The sequence below is a fragment of the Aplidium turbinatum genome, chromosome 7, assembly GCF_918807975.1.
Source record: "Aplidium turbinatum chromosome 7, kaAplTurb1.1, whole genome shotgun sequence".
In the NCBI taxonomy this organism is placed as follows: Eukaryota; Metazoa; Chordata; class Ascidiacea; order Aplousobranchia; family Polyclinidae; genus Aplidium; species Aplidium turbinatum.
Window position 1 is genome coordinate 8,390,102 of NC_137478.1, and position 17,045 is coordinate 8,407,146.

Consider the following 17,045-nt stretch of genomic DNA (forward strand, 5'->3'; position numbering starts at 1 on the left):
TCGATGGTTTGGACAGCTTCGTTCCACCGCTCAAGCTTCTTTGTGTCCAGCCGCTCAAGTAGTCTGGTGGCGGCGGTGTTTGAAGCAGCACCACTTGTGGCGGCTAGGTATGAGCTTATTTTCAAATCATTTACTTAAAATCAAGTTTCAAATGTACTCAAGTGCTTCAAAGCATCAAATAAAAAATTGAAACAATTCGACAATTTCCAAAAAAACATGCAGTTTGTAGCTCCCGCAAGCTTTGCACATGTTCGCTTTCCCACTTTTTGACATCACTCATTCTTGCCTTGCTTCAAAATTCTGGAATCTGTATACTCCCGCAGGCTCATAGTTCACTTCTGTGATTTTATGGCATTCTTGCCTCCCTTCATAACCTTTAGGACAAAATTCCACACAGTACTTAATTGCCTCCTTACATTGCATTATACACGTAGTTTTGCGATTTCCTTACATTGTGCATCTGTATGTAGTGATTGTAACGCCTCAAGCAACACTTTTCTAAATAAAACTAGGGTTCTTTCTTAAGTAGCTGCAATTATGGTGTGCCACTACTACAGACGAAATCGGTTAATAGTATATATATACCGCTTAAACGTATCAATCGTTTATGTGAATCAAAACCTGAAATCCCAAACCAAATCCAATGTTAAGTACAAACATCGGTTAAGCGTATACCGCTTAAAAGAATAAGTCGGATAAAAGCATCAGGATTTGCTTCTCGTTTGCATACTTAATTCATTTAATCCTATAATGGTAACTCGTAAGCGAAAAGAGAATGTCTCTTTTTGTCTGCAATGTTCAAAGCCAAAATGAAGCAAAGGTGAAACAGACGCATGCAATCAAAACAAAGACAAGTGTCTGTAATCCCAGGCCATAATCTTATGTGCTAGACATCCCACTGCAAATAACCAATTTTCGCACAGCTGGGCTTCAAACAGAAGAGCAGACAAAAGGAATAATCACACTTCCCAATAAAGAAATTTAAATGCTTTTGATGTCATCCGTCGGCGACTGGCCTTCCAAGAAATGGACAGTGGACACGGACAAATTATTTCGGCTTGAGAGGGAAGCATGTTCAAAAGTTTAAACCAAAAAACTTTGGAGAATTTTTTTAAAATTGCTGAATAAAAGTAGCCTACTGTTGTTAAATGCAGTGTGTAATTTCATTTGTGTAGTTTCGTTCAGTTGAAGAACATTGCAAATTAATTATTTTACCAGACAGCGCAATAAACCTGAAAAAAAAACGTTGCGATTTCAAAACAAACAATGAGTGTGAGCCGTGTTTTTCTACCATACCTCTATTTTCGTAGGCCACATTCCATTCTCAAAACTAGCAGCTAGTAGGCCTACGGAGCTAAAAATAGCACGCTTGAATAAAAAACTTCAACGGTTAAAGTTCGTGTTGTGACGTTACAGAGATTGGTGAGATGAAAACAAGTCCGATAGCTGCAGTTTGCAGAAAAATGCTTTGATCGTACATGCTCTTCCAAAACAGCAAAGCTGGTCTTTTTTACATTGATTCAACGTCTGCAGATGATAAATCAATGTAAAAAGAACCAGTTTTGCTGGCTGGAACATAATATGGTGTAGTGTTATGTAACAGAAAACTAGTAAACTCTTTAAAGTTTAACCAGAATTGTAAACAGTTGTAGGAAGCATCAGTTGTAATTTGCGTTGCAGCCTAGTCAGCACAGACGTCTTCTCAACAATTACGCCCATTCACAATGAACCATTTTTTTAGCAAATTGGTTAAACGAATCAATCGTATAATCGTATCAAAACGTCTGGCAAATAGGTGATTATACAATTAACCAATTTCGTCTGTATTACTACTCCTACTTCAGACTTTAATAGTGATTTAATACGGCAGTACTGCTAACATCCCTAGTTTTGGTTTCTGTTAGTCTTAGTTGTTGTTTTGTTGGCTTTTTTGAGAACGAATATGGCTTATGTTAGATTGGCCGACTCTTGCCTTTCCTTTCCTTCTTTGGATTTTGTTCCATATACTGATAGTATACGGAACGCAAAAAGATGCAAAAAATGTTATTGTAGAGATATAACTTTGGAAAGAGGTGACATCACAATATTTGAACAGCCTTCAATGGCTTGTGTACAACATGGAAGATATTGTCTTTTATGCAGAGATAATTTTGCAAAAAACTATACTACATCATCTCACATTTCATCAAAGTCATCACTCACTGCTGCAGGTCTGTTCTTCTTCTTCGTCTACCTATTTTGCACATTGTAACCTCAAAACCAATTTTAATTAACGTGCATTGTTTTCAAATCATTCAAAAAACATGCAGGACCAGTTCTACTAATGTCAAATGTGTCAATAAAAGTTGTAAAAATACTTACGCACCTACATTGGCATCTTCTAAATTGCCAGCATACTAGAACAAAATAATATCAAGACCTACCATAACATATGACTAACAATAAAAAAATAGAAGCAACAAACAAACAAAAATGCAGTTATCGACTTATCGCAATTTGAAGAACATAGTGGAAAAAGGCAAATAACACACTGGAATGTTAACACACACAGTTTGTAAGCTGCAGCCATATATAGCAGCTAATCAGTTGTATATATATATTATACAATCGGCAAATAAAGTTGCTTTTAAGGATATAAAAGCCGTTTAATGTTATGAAAAGGCTTTAACCTCATAAATTATAGAGCTCGACCAATATATCGGTCAGCCGATATGTATCGGCCGATATCAGGCCGATATTTTTCGCCGATAAACATCGGCCAGCAAAAGCACACTCAAAACCAGCCATACATGCCTTTAGAAGAAACACAAGTTGTTCAAACGTGCTTGCATAGCACGAACAATATTGTTGCGACAATATAATTTCCCACCCATTCTAGTGCGCGCATCTAGAAAATGTTAATATCTGTGTCCCTTAGCTTCCATTCAAGCAGGAAAACTTTCGAGTTTTACATTGCTTCAACGATTGATGACATTGAATCAGCGTAACAAAGGTGATTTTTTCGCTAAGAATCGATGGGAGTACCGGTGTACTTCTACACTAACCACGCGCAACTTATTTCAAGTCTTCCGTCACAATGTCTGGCTTTGATCTCCGAGTGACATTGATAAGGCAAAATTCGTTACAAAATTAGATCATACGAGTAGGCTATCACAGCAAGATGCAGCAAAATTTGTCAAGTTTTGGTATTACAGTAAGAAAGAAAAGGCCCAGGAAAAATTAACTTTTGCTCACATAACATGCAAAAATAAACCCAAAGAAAAAAGCCTAGTGAAACTTTGCACAGAAGAAAATAGTAGCGTCATTGCAGAAGTTGCAAAAATAAACCCAAAAAAAAGCCTAGTGAAACTTTGCACAGAAGAAAATAGCAGAGGTGGGCAGTAGCGCCGCTACTAGCGGCGCTTCCTTTTTGGTAAAAGTAGCGGTAGCGGCGCTACTTTTTAGTTGGAGTAGCGGTAGCGGCGCTACTTTTTAGTTGGAGTAGCGGCGCTATTTTTTTTCAAAGTAGCGGTAGCGGGAGAGGCGCTACTTTTTTTCAGTCGCACTCCGCTAACCGCTACTTTTTAATTTAAATTGAAAAAAATGTTTTTTTTGCAATACTGGCATGGTCAAGCAGCTATCTAATCGGTTTTGTAGCAAAGTTTGGGTCTTTTCTAGCTGACGTCAACTTCTTCAGCAAATATCTCCGTGTGATGAAGCCTATCTGCCAGGCTTTAGACATTCTCCAGGGCGAGTCCCAGGCATATTACGGAGTCTTGCTTCCAACCATCACAATTTGCGGGAATAAGTTGACCGAGATCAGTAATCTTGTGACCTGTGAGGAGTGGAAAATGAAAGTCCTTGAAGGGGTGAAGAAACGATTCAACAAGTGCTTCAACGACATGAAATGCGTTATGGTATCATGTCTTCATCCCTCCTTCAAGACGTCGTGGCTACAATTTCTGCACTACGTTTCCACGGATAATGCTGACGCACTGCGAGAAAAAGTCAAGACTTATGTAATTTGACTGTTGCGGGAGATATCAAGTCAGGTTGATACCGAGAAGAGTGACACCAACACCAGTCATGACTCCGAGGATGTATTTTTTTGGAGTGTTTGCGCCATCCCGTGAAACGTCGGTGCAGAAGGAAGCAGCAATTGTGGACGCCTTTTTTTCGGACAAGAGCAAGTCCTTGAGCTTTTCGAATACCGAGTTAAAACATCTGTTCATTAAATAGCCTACAACACCCCCATTCCTTCAAGTGCTGCGGTGGAGAGACTTTTCTCTGTTGGAAAAGATGTGCTTAAGCAAAAGCGGGCAAGACTGAGTGACTCTCATTTGGAAATGGTTGTGTTTTTGAAAGATGCGTATACGGTAACAATAAATTTCCCTTAGAATGTGTTTTCTATAACGACGACAGCGTAAACGAATGATAACATTCGTTTTCAAGGTCATTTTTGCGTCACTAGGGACTTGAGTGTTTCCTAGTGTCATTTTAGACAAAAGTAGCGGAAGAAGTAGCGGTAGCGCGCGTTATTTTGGCCCAAGTAGCGGTAGCGCGCTACTTTAAAAGTAGCGGGTGCCCACCTCTGGAAAATAGTGGCGTCATTGTAGAAGTTTTCCGACTCGTGTCCAGAGCATTGTGACGCAAGAAGCCACACAAACCTCGTTCGGTGGAAGTTAATCAGTTATGCGGCGTATTGCAGCTACACGGCGCTTTGACTCTCCAAGCACACCTCGTTGGTCTGATGAAGGCCTTTGCTGAAATTTTAAAAAGCCTTCCAAACCGTAGCCATAGCTCTTAAATGGCTAAAAATTCAGACCGGACACCTTTTTTCCGCAGTCAGCAAAAACGAATTTCGAGGCCTGGGTTGTTTCTTTTTTGTTTGGTGTTTTTTGTGATTAGTGTTAGGAATGATTTTTCCATTACGCAACTAATGCATAAACTTTCTTGGACTGGTTTGTTGCTTAATAACTTTGTTGGTAACAAATTTTTCGTAGCTGATATATATCGGTATCGGCCTGAAAAAGTGATATCGGTCGAGCTCTAAATTATAGCTAAACTTTTATGTTATTACAGTACTAATTACGTCAATTATGCAGCAATAGGTTATGAAGCCAAATCATTCCATAGAAATTATCCTATTGCAGGCCTTCAAACTCGTGTTTTTTTCCGGCAGCCATCGTGGCCTACCGGGAGCTCCTTCTCGGCGGCCAAATCTGCGTGCTTGGAGGCCAAAATACAATAACGATAGCACAAGTAAATAGCATTAAACTTGCAACAATGTTAAAATGATCACTTAGCGTTGTTGAAGTCTGGGCGACGTCCTGCAATAGAGTCGTTGTACCACGCATTAAATGCTTTATCGGGATTGTAATCCGGTATTGCGGGACCATCTAACGACCCTAAATTGTTTTAACTGCTTGCAGCTCAGTAAATTGCTTCAACTGCATACCGCCTTTCATAAAACCTGACCATTTATTCCGTTATGATGTCGCCATTGAGGGTGTAAAGTCACTAACCCACAGCGTTCTCAACTATGAAGACACGTGTTTTACCCATGGATGTCAACTAACCTAGTTCTCCTTTTTAACAACGATTCAATATCCGACAACATTGAATCGATATAAAAACGACAATATTGCCAGCCTATGTAAATTAGCACTTCGGATTAACACTTCGTTAAAATAAACATCGGGAATTGCAAACAAGACTTACACAGTTACAGCGCTGGTGATCGCAGCTGGATATATTCAATACAACAGTGGTGATTATGACGCGCTGACCTAATTTTGCGTCATTCTTTGATACTACATATTTTCGACATTTAATCCACGATCATTCTATTGCGAAATTAAATAATTGGCTAGAAGAAACCAGCGGCCAAACTTGGCCGACGGAGGAGGTAGCACAGGCGGTCATTCAAGCACTACTTAGCGGCCATGGCCACGATGGCCGCCGGCTGCTTTAAGGCTTACTATTGAAAAAATAAGTATTATGATAAATATGTCGTGTTTCCACCAAATGTTACAAAAAGTGATATCATAAAGATTTTGAAACCATATTTACAAAAAAAACTGTGTTATCATTGACCCAAAAGCCACTACCAGTAAGGGTTGCAAAAAATGCAAAAGGCACCAAAATTTTAATCAAAATTTAAAGAGTGTGTATATATACCAAGAAAAAGAAGCTGAGTTTATTTTATCTTGATGCAGTTTTTTAAATTGGCTGTGGCTGTATACTATATGGTGTATTTACCTATATTTACACTATATGGTGTAAATATAGCCTCAATGGCGTTGCCAGATAAGGAATTCTGCCCTAATTTGAGAAAAAGTTTAAAGCTGTTGAAAACATCCTAACTCTAGCAACACCTGATTGTAACCATGGCAACAAGTATGTAAATTGTAAAAATATTACCTTTGTTTTACATTTGCATTGAAGCTATTTCGAGCCTTTGACCAAATCTCTTTAAATCTGCCGCTGAATTGTCAATCAGCAGATTTATATTGAGTGATGCAGAAAATAGGCCTATCACATTTTTATTTGATTCAACAAGTTGTCAATACTACTTCCGATATTACCGCTCCATATTCTATAACTAAAATACGTCTGGTCTACAAGTTACTTTTCAATACCACATAGTTATTAAAAACTAGATCCTTAAACATCATCGACAATCTACTAAAAGCTGCAGTCCACTCTGGACTACAGGAAAAAATCAAGATTATCAGTTAGTGAGCCATGGTAAATTAGATCAAGCTCTTGTTGTTCTCAGCGTTTGGACCAATAAAAATAAAGTGTCTAGCTTCTGTCTCTTGGCTGCCTTTCCTTTAGAAACTATGCCACCCAATTTAATATATCCTGGATGTTTTTAAAAAACAGCTTGAAGTGGGAATTAAACCAGGATTGCATAATAACAAAGTAAGCATGCTTTTCCACCACATTACAGAATAAAAGATTCAATTTCTTATCAAACAGCAAGTTTGTTGCATTTCAATTCGAAATTTAAGCAATTTCAATGTAACGCGAGATTAAAAGAAAGCATAACACATGAAGATGTCCTATAGATTTTAAGCCTATATTTCAGAATTCAGAGTTACCGTAGTATGAAAGCTAGAAAATACTTTTCAGTTCTTAAAACCTACTGTACCCGACCTAATCCCATGATACGTATGTATTAGAGTGGTTCAAAAAAGTACAAATTTCTCAGAATCTTCCTCCACAAGGCTTAAAATGTGCCATTTGCCCATAGAAGTGCCCTTGCAAAAAATTAGACTGATTGGAGGTCGTTTGAAGGTCAATCAGATTTTCACTTTTTTACCACATGATGCATAAAACACCTTATTTTTCAATATTCTTCTGTTCAAAGATATTCAAAGGCAAAACTTGTAATGCACAGTGCAAGATGGATGGCAAAGGCCATCTACTCCCTAAAGATAATTTTGTTCCGGGACCAGTTCAAACTTACCATTAAAGAGATCACTGGTTTATCCCAGTTTTGTCTCTTTGTGGCTCTTGTTTATGCACGGTACTGGCATGAGGCTCCATTAGCTACAAGAGCTCCCAACAACGACTTGAAAGTTCTCGACCTCTTTCACCACTACCCAATATGTCATATCCAGAAAGCAGCTGTGAAGGCCCTCCATCGTCACTGACTCACTTGTAGTATTTTTCTGAGCATCTTGCTCTGTTTGATGATCGTGTTGAATGTTGATAACCAAAACAGCAATGGTGACAAACTTTACACGACCACCACATCCAAAATTCTGAAGTGGTTGGACGAGACAGGATTCGATCATCAATCTTCAATAGTCATTTATAACAAGTCGATCACTAAAGCTATTTGATCTGCTGTGCACAAATGGTAACAAAGAAGCAGGAGCATTCCTTGCCAATTCCCCCATACCTCTGGGCATCAGACCCAGCATACCATAGATTTAAAGCCGGTGTCAGTCTCCTGAAAGTGGTTAATGACACAGCGAGCGAGGAATTGCACTAATTCAGTCCTACAATTCACCTCTAACCAAAGATGAGACTCAGAACAGTACCTGCAGCACTGTAATTAGTAAGCACCCACAGGAAAAGGTTTCCGGTGCCAACCAAAGCAACCCTCAATCTCAACAAAGCCTGAAACGAGACTGTGATGAAAACAGTGGCCGAATGTCATCTCTGATTTAACATCACAGTTGTATTTTAACTTGACGCTAACATTGTATTTTAATTCATTTATCATGATATTGATGGATGTCTCTTTGTGATAAATAAAAAATTGTATTATGTTTAAACTTATTTAACCTATAAAAATGATTGGTGATGACTGATGAATGTAGAGATATTAAAACCAGGCTGAAATACCTTATAATCAAAATAATGCTCCCTTTTCAACCCAGTTCAAAATGGCCACTTGCATCTTCCATTGTTTGCCTAGATCCTGCTCACTAGATTGGTGGCTGTGCAATATTTAGATAGCCTAATGTTTTCCAAACACTATTTTATCCATGCATATTTTAAACCAATTGGTTTTGCCATTTTGTTGGTTTCAAATTCGTAAGTTCACTTTATCGCTCTCTAGCCTACATGTTTGCGCCAGCAATGAAAAATAAAATTGAACATGTCCATTTTACTCCAAGATCAAACATAAATACATTTGGCAATTTGTATCAATACATTTTACATCAAGCGTGACGAATCGTCACCAAATTCATGCTTCATTGAGCTCGTCAGCTGAGCGGAGTATTTGTTTGTTTGTTTGGTTTATCTTTATCCTGCATTGCGGGAAAGCAGACTTGAGCGCTATGCATCGGTGTACGCCTTCCGACGTACACCTGACCCACGCTGCAGCCGACGGCAATGTCTGTTTCCGGTTGTCTACTCTACTTATGACTTAAATTTGGTACTACCCATTACTCGAAATCGATCACTGGGTAGAGGCAATTATCGTAAAGTTTCTTGCCCAGAGAAACAACAGCAAGTGCGGGTGGCCGGAGTCGAACATGCAGGCTCTCGACTGCGATCCCAACGCGCTAACCACTCGGCCACTGCTGCCGAGTAGGTGACTGCAAGAAAAGTTCAGCTTGTTTTTATTTCTGACCATCAATCAATCATTTTATTTTTCGTCATTAACGCGTCCGGGACAAAAAAGATACTACCTGTAACTACAAAAATCGATATAGACCTACCAGCACGTTAATGAACGGGAAAAGTTGGCAAAACCTTGAAAGGTTTAAAACGAGCCTGAATGGAAAATCCGCCCCGTCAGCTCAGTGGTTAGCGCCTGGCTCAAGATCACGCAGCGCTGGTTCAACTCTCGGAGTGTGCGCTTGAGCAACGCACGTGAAGGACTGCTCTCCATTCAGCGGCATTTAATGGATGGAATAATTCCCCGGCAAGACTTCAACAATCGGAAACAAATGCAGCCACTTTAGCGGTCAGATTGTAAAGTACCAGGCCCCCTTCTGGGTATCGGGCCCACTTCAGCTCTCTGGTGGTAAAATAGCCACTTCATCCACCAAACAATAAAATAAAAATTTAGTTTAGTCAATAGTAGGCTAAGTTATAGTGATTTCCCTAACCATGCATATTTAGTGAAATATAACCCGAAACACGAATTTCAAAATAAACAAGCTGATGTTTGTTTAAATTCAAAAACTGAAACGGTACAGGCAGGGATATACAAGTAAGAAGATTGCTATCTCTATTTCTGCACTAAAAATTAGACCAAAACCGCTTTTCAGATTTCAGCAATCATCAAAAGTTTGACCTAGGCCCAAAAACCTTTCACAAATTAAATTGAAAACTTTCTGACCGTCTGCACTAACTTTGCAGTATATTCTCTTCTGGTAAGTCTAGAATGACCAGTGAAACATCAATGCAATCCGGAATTAATACTCTAGCGCCATGTGACAAATAAAAGTTCAAAAAAGCAACCGCTAGATAGAGATAGTAAATTTTGCGGTTCGGGAAATTTTAAGATTGCGCAAGATTTGCTAAACAATCATGCTTTTGGCATGTCGGGTTTGATCTATTCCTCTTAATTTTCTACTTTGAACGGCATGCGTCATCCTCATTTTAACAGAAACCTTTATATTCATAACATTTTTCATGAAAGGGGCCCGAAAATAAACTCGAACAACTTTAAGACTTCCCACAGAAAGTTCAACTATATTTGAACCGCCTTTGATAGTAGCCTAATTGCGACATAGCCTACCGTACTTTTTAGCAAGGGTTTGACAGATGTCTTATGTTATTCCTTGCCTCAGTCTGAGTTTATTTACCAGTAGACTCCTCTTGTTTACACTTATTGTATCAGCAAAGTTTTGATTTATTAAAGTCTTTGTTGAAGTCTTATTGATCCAGTCCAACTACCAATCTAGTTATCTAGTGGTAGGTGAGTTGCTGTCAGCCTGAACTAGTTCATTCCACACTTTCAAAAACATCTGTCTGAATAGAAAACTCGATAAGCTACTGGTAATAGTCTGTTGTAAACGTGTTCGATGCTCAGTGGCTAAGTAGAGCAAGTCAAATTTGACTGTTTCTTGGCCTTGCAAGATCATTATCAGACCTGTAGCGGCTTGTACATTGCATTAAAACTGAGTAATTTATTGCGATAATTATAGACTAGCAAATATAATACCTGAATACTTTACCATACATTGAATAAATATCAATAACACTTGCAGTGGGTTACAAAAGTAGAAGTGTTGAGAAATGTAGTAGCTAAACTGGTACAGACAAACGCCTACAATTTGCATCCCTTTTGACAAATACAATAAATGACGGTTGATGGTTACCCAAGTTGAAGAAATTACAATAGCCTCCGCTCAAAAACAGAAGCAATACATCAAAAGCGAAGTAAACACAATGAACACATTTCAATGATTTCATTGCGTCCTTTAGTTACAAGTCAGGACATTAGTGAATTACAAAATCGGAGTGGTAATCAAAGGAAATCTGTTGCGTTCTGTTTAAAAATACACCTACTGAGCAGTGGCGTAACTACCCATTGGATCTTGTGGATAAATCCAGGGGCGGCACGTTGCTAGAGGGCGGCAAAATGTGATAACGTTTTAAAGTTTAAACGAACAAAGACAGTCACATTAATTTATTCTCGGAGACTCAGATTTAAACGACATAAGTTAACCCTGATCTAAGTGAAGCCAAAAAATTAAACAAGTTATGCCTATAAACTAATTTGCAACTTTTTTAGATTGTGCCTCACCATGTGGTATTTGTGACGGTTTAATGATACGGTACTCATGCTGTTGAAGTTATGATAGAATGTCGGTTGTAACTCAATAAGCTATAGCATTGTTCAGTCAATTTAGCTTTGGTACGGTAGTTAAGTTCAGATTAGTTTTAAGTTTATTTCACTTTCGGGAGGAGACAGGAATGGACCGTGAGGTCATCGAGTCAACTGCCACCTTTACTATCTGTCAGTGGTAGACAGACGGGATTCCTCCATTTCATGTGTGAAGATGGGTTAGGCTAGTGAAATGTTTAAAGTTTCAGGTCTGAAATAGATCATTTAGCTTAACTCAGCAAATTTGCAATTATATGGTTATTGTTTTTAACTAATGTGCTGCAGATTCCAGAACAAGATTTAAGTTGCAATTTTTTTAAGTTAAGTTTTGCCTATGACGAGAGTAAAAGAAAGTGAAGGTTTTTTTTAAAGAAAAAGAAAGCTAGAAAAGAGGAACTAAAAAGAATGAAGGAGTCATTTTGAAGTTCGTAAAAATTGCCTCTGCTAAAAAAAACAGAAAAGATTAGCACAGTAAATCTCTAATACGGTACGGTACCTCAAACTGAGACGGAAGAAGAATTGTAGGTTACCTCTAGCAAAACAATAACAAAGTGATCATTGCAAGCCTGCAGGCCGGCTGCATAGCCGAGTGGTGAGAACACTGGAACGGCAATCGAAAGGGCGCCGGTTCGACACCACTCAAGAGCATGCGGCTGTGTCTCTGGCAGGACACTTGAAGGCATGTCTGAAGGTGGACACGAAGATTGGCTTCCTTGCCTTCCCGTCCACTTAATCTAAATCTTCAACCACCGGGTGTAAGCCTGGATACGACAAACATTGCAAGCCTGTGAATGAAACACTGTCAGATAAAGTTAAACAGATGCTATCTATTATTCTTATAACGATGTGGCTTGGCCAGAAAGCGATAACGATAGCGAATAAGCGATAACTACTTGGCCAGAAACATTAACTCATAACATGAGAGTTGAGATAATCAAATTATGGCCCGAAAGATTTCAGAATATACAAGGGCCATTCAAGCCAAGGGATTAGAGTAAATAAAGGAGACAAAGAATCCTTCAGCTGTCAGAGTAAGAAGTGATTTTATTTTGGACTTTCAATAAAATTAAATCCAAGGGCGGCATATTGCGTTGCTACGCCACTGCTACTGAGTAGTGGTTCAAATTAAATTGTATCCAAAAAGCACTTCAGAAATACAGCTTAAATTTCTTCATCAAAACTATCCCTAAGCAAAACTGTTCAAGTAGGAGTTGTTCAAATACATCACGCCCTTGGAAGTAGAGTGATGCCACTATATAGATCTATGATTACCGCCATTTTAAGAAAAAGGGGGTCATTTGAATTTGGAACACTCTCTACTGCGACGACACTTCCGCCGCTAAAAGTTAGTTCTCTATTGTTGCTAACCGAATAGCCTACTACGATCTATCAATAGTAACTTCGCAAACTTCTTCGATTTCTTCAGTGGTGTTGTACAAAGGAGTTGTGTCGGAAGCATTTAGTTTCGAATAAACTGCAGTCCAATCAAGCGGTCGGAAATAGCAGAAGAAATTAAAAACATTTCGGCAGACCCCACGGTTGAAAGGATTTCCATCTTTAAATCCTTTTAAATAAGGAATTCTGAAAAAGAAAGGCAACATGTACAAATACAAGTTCAGAAACCGAAGAGTTCAACATTTGATCAAAACCTGATCGTCAAAAAGCATAAACCACAATAATAAAAAATAATTCTTAGTTTAAAATATCATGAAAGTCCTAGATTGACTTTCATTCTTTAATAAGTTCATTATGATAACTCACTTATTAACAAGAGTAGATGACAAATAATTCGAACAAATTGGCTGATACATTCTCGTTGGTGTACGAAATTACTTGTTCAAGAAATATCGTTTCTTGGTACAAAGCCACCATTTATCTGTACGCTTCTTTTAGTTTATTCTTAGCACGTTAGGCTATTAAGTCATTTCTATCCACCATCGCAGACAGCGCTAAACAAAAAATTCTAAAACAGCGTTTAAAATCATAAAATTTTTAACAACTTTTTACCTGTGTCTGCTCATAGTTTCCCACGTTGTGTTATTATTAAGTATCAGAAACGTGTGAATGCAAAATAAGGAACCAACGACCAGAAGTAATATTCCCATGAGAACATCAAGTAAAAGCAAAATGAGATTGCTTCTAGCCCATTCAGAGGGGTTAGGTGCAGAAGCATATCCGGTACTAAAAACGTAGCAAGATGTGATTAATGGATTACAATGAGACATGATAGTAGCTCTACGTACATTGTTCACATTTAACGTCTCAAAAGACAATGGATGTGCTACTAAATTTTTATCTTAATTGAAATTTTTTATAAGAAAGATTCTTTGTCTAAAAAAACTCAAATCGTATTAGTTTAAATTAAACGTGCCAACTCAACAAATGTTTGATGCGTCGAACGACCAGCGAGAGTACGGTACTTCAAAAGTTTCAAGTGGAAATCTAGGATCATAGTAAACACAACATCAATAGAATACCATTAGCCAATTAACAAAACACGCAAAGACAACACCTGCTGGAAAAATCCATCCTCTTAACATTTATTAAATACAATAACTGCCAACACTATTAAATACTAACTGCTCTGTTTTTACTACAATAACTGCATTGCACTTCTCGATAAAGCTTCCTGACAGTAAACAATAGCAGGAAAACTTGAGCCTCCACAAGCATGCGATTGCGGAACCATCAGGATAAAGCTACAAATTTCTGTTCTTAATCCATGTGACAAGTGGCAAAAGCTTATCCTTACTAAACACAATCTCAAATGTGCACTGCATAGCATGCAACTAACTTGTCACAAGGATATCTGGAATATCAGGCCACTTACATTGAGACTATGAAGCTCCACACCAGCATGGCCAATGTCACGGCAAGAAAAGTGTAAAACCACTTGTGGTTTCGTTCGCCGACGCAGTTCGTAACCCAAGGACAGTGGTGGTCGAACCTTCGCACACAATGCTTGCATTCTCGGCAGTGTTTAGCCCGCAGTGGTTTCTACAAAACAAAAATCGACATGTCATCAATTTTCAACAATCTTTGCTTTTCTCTTAACGATAATTCAGAATTTATGAAGTAAATAAAACGAAAAGTGGTAGCAAGCAAAGCTTCAAATAACGAACATGTTTTCTGCGATGCAGTACAAAATGTAAGAACATCTGTTTTCGTCCACAACAAATAAATATGATCTGAATTCGACACAAGCAAGCCTGCCTTGTTTTGTAATGTAAGCAAAGCTGTTCTATGTTCTAGCATCCTTTGTCACACAAAATGTGAACGACGCTGGTAAACATCCCAAACAGCAAAATTCAGTATTTTTACATTGATTTAACGTCTACAAGCGTTGAATCAATGTAAAAATGACGGATTTTACCGTCTGGGATATTGTACGCTTACATGAACATATGGCAGTTATGGCACTGGTATTGAGCAAAAAAGCGTTGTTGATACGTTGAAAGCAGTCTAACTTCTACAGTAAAAATAAACCTACTTCTTTCGCTGAACGCAGTCTAAATTCTATACCACAAAATAAACAAACTACACAAAGACGTTAATGGTCTCAACAACACCACGTTTCTGTCAAACTTGAAGTTTATGAATCGATTTTTAGCAACAAAGATGTGAAGTTATCAAAAAGCTTCTGAATCATTAGCTTCTGCATTAAAGGATTTTGTTCTCTTTGTACTTAAAATCGCATCAAAGCAACGGTAGTAATTTAAAAATGAGAATCGCTACGCACTTGTCACCAGTGTATGATAGGTCCCTACGTGCCAACCCAGAGTTTCAAGTTCAAAAAAGAAACAAAATTTGTAGAAATTAGTTCTTCAGCTTTATCAGACCAACCGGCACCACTTAACTGAATCCATTTGGCCTTGTCCCAATATGAACCAACTAACCAGGGTTAACGGTATTGCCATTAGGAACCAGTACCTGAAGACCACACAAGCCACAGCGTTCATGAGGCTCCAGATTGAAACATTTGTTGGGTGAGAATCCATTTCTTTGACTTTCGTTTCCGAGCATTTTTGTCTTTTCTGTTTGTTCTTTTTCATTCATCGTGATATTCCAGTCATCCATGGTCGTCTTCTTCACCTCATACAATGAAATGTCATCCTCTTCGTCGTCATCATCTAACACCAGCTGAATCTGCAATGCAACGTCTTATTAGTTCAACACAAATGACAAAAATGGACTTTCAAGAAACAAACTAAAAATTATAGATGGACCGATATACCGGTATCAGCCGTTGTTAAAGTATCGGTATCGGCTAAATTTGGCCGATACCGTACTGTCGCCGATATTGGAGTGTTGATGAAAACGCATTTGCAACAAATTTTTTAGTCAGCAAAGATATAATACATTTTTTGAAGCAGCTAGTAACTAACGACACACTGACGTAGAAAAACAACAACCTATTTTAATTTTGATACCTCACACTCCTGTGACCAATGTTGTCTCTAGTGTAAAGTGCGTAACTGCACAGCAACATCAGGTCATTGCGCAGTGTGATTAAATTTCTGCACACTTGCAACGCTTTAAATTCACTGAGTGGTCAAGCAAGTGTTGTAAAAAAATAATATACCATGATGTCTATAAAGCTGTGCTACTAGTTAAATACTTAGAGTATAAAAAATCATTTGCCAAGAGGTCAACTCTTTTTTAGCAACAAACAAATTACTGTTCAAAGAAATACTACAGGTCCTTGTTGATAGAGAGTTTGGCTGTTATGGAAACATGACATTCCACTTACTTCTTTAATGTCAGGATCTCCCTTTTTGACGAAGCCTGGGTCCATGCAAGCAACAACAAAGTATAATACCAATGACGTGATTGCAGCAAATAAGTAAAACAGTGGTTGAAAATACTCTTTGTTGTCCAAATGCTTTCGCAAAACTGAAAATGTAGTAAAACAGTAATAAAATTTGTTTACAATAAATGAGCATTTGAAAGCTCCATTTCTTCTTTATAAAGCTCATTAATAACATTACCAGTACCTCTAATTGTCACAGATCAGTATGACAATACAGTAATTGCATGTACTAGATAGGCTAGCCATAATTGTGATAAGGTGATAGCACAGGGGTGCCCAACCAGTTGATCACGAACTGATGATCTAATTGTTTGTTTAAAACCTGTTTAAAATACCTAGTACATAACTAGGCTTGTTTAACTAATGGATGAACAGCTGTCTGATCTCACCTGTGCTTTTAGTCAGCAAAATTGCTGCAATTGCAGTAGTCAGCCCGGCATGCACTAATCTCGTGCATATTAGAGATGCTTTTGAACTCCAGTCTTTAGATTGTGGGGTCATAATGTTTTATAACTAGACTAGATGGTGTCATTAAATTCACAAACTTGGCTTATCTATATTATCTTAGCAAATCAGTTCAGTTAGTATGTTATTATTTCTATCAAAACAAAAAACAATATTATATATGTTAAACATAACAGAGGTCTAGAAAAAGGTAGAAGCAATAAAATGTGGATGTTATAATGTGTATGATACCAAAGCGATAGAATTAGCTTAAAATAGAGAGGTTTGACGAAGTTAAAATGCTAGGTACTTTTCAGATGGTTTGACAAAGATGAAAAAACTTTAGTGCCATTCACTAACTTACAAAAAGTTACAGTAAGTGCTCTTTTATTTGAAAATAACTTGCTAACTGCCTGCAAATAAGCTGTGCATACACTTAAAATAAGGAAGCTGGCTATTTTTCAAGGCCATGGTTACAATCAGGTGTTGCAAGAGTTAAAATTAAAG

At 38.0% G+C, this 17,045-nt stretch overlaps 1 protein-coding gene across 1 annotated transcript; it reads right to left on the bottom strand.

The window, feature by feature from the left end:
• Nucleotides 1-10,574: 10,574 nt before the first annotated feature.
• LOC145774533 (palmitoyltransferase ZDHHC12-B-like) lies at nucleotides 10,575-16,684 on the bottom strand. Its single transcript, XM_082585795.1, has 6 exons — nucleotides 16,484-16,684; nucleotides 16,035-16,177; nucleotides 15,215-15,430; nucleotides 14,115-14,281; nucleotides 13,292-13,465; nucleotides 10,575-12,865 (listed from the first exon to the last, which is right to left on the bottom strand). The coding sequence occupies exons 1-6, from the start codon at nucleotides 16,593-16,595 to the stop codon at nucleotides 12,664-12,666; spliced, it is 1,014 nt and encodes a 337-aa protein (XP_082441921.1). The 5' UTR covers nucleotides 16,596-16,684; the 3' UTR covers nucleotides 10,575-12,663.
• Between the last annotated feature and the right edge of the window lie 361 nt (nucleotides 16,685-17,045).

Bases quoted from the DNA above. Each gene is read 5' to 3' on its own strand.
- LOC145774533 (XM_082585795.1), bottom strand. From the start codon at position 16,595: ATGACCCCACAATCTAAAGACTGGAGTTCAAAAGCATCTCTAATATGC. The intron at 13,466-14,114 runs GTAAGTGGCCTG...CTACGTTTTTAG, and splicing joins TGGAGCTTCATAGTCTCAAT to TACCGGATATGCTTCTGCAC. The intron at 12,866-13,291 runs GTAAAAAGTTGT...TTTCTTTTTCAG, and splicing joins GAAACTATGAGCAGACACAG to AATTCCTTATTTAAAAGGAT.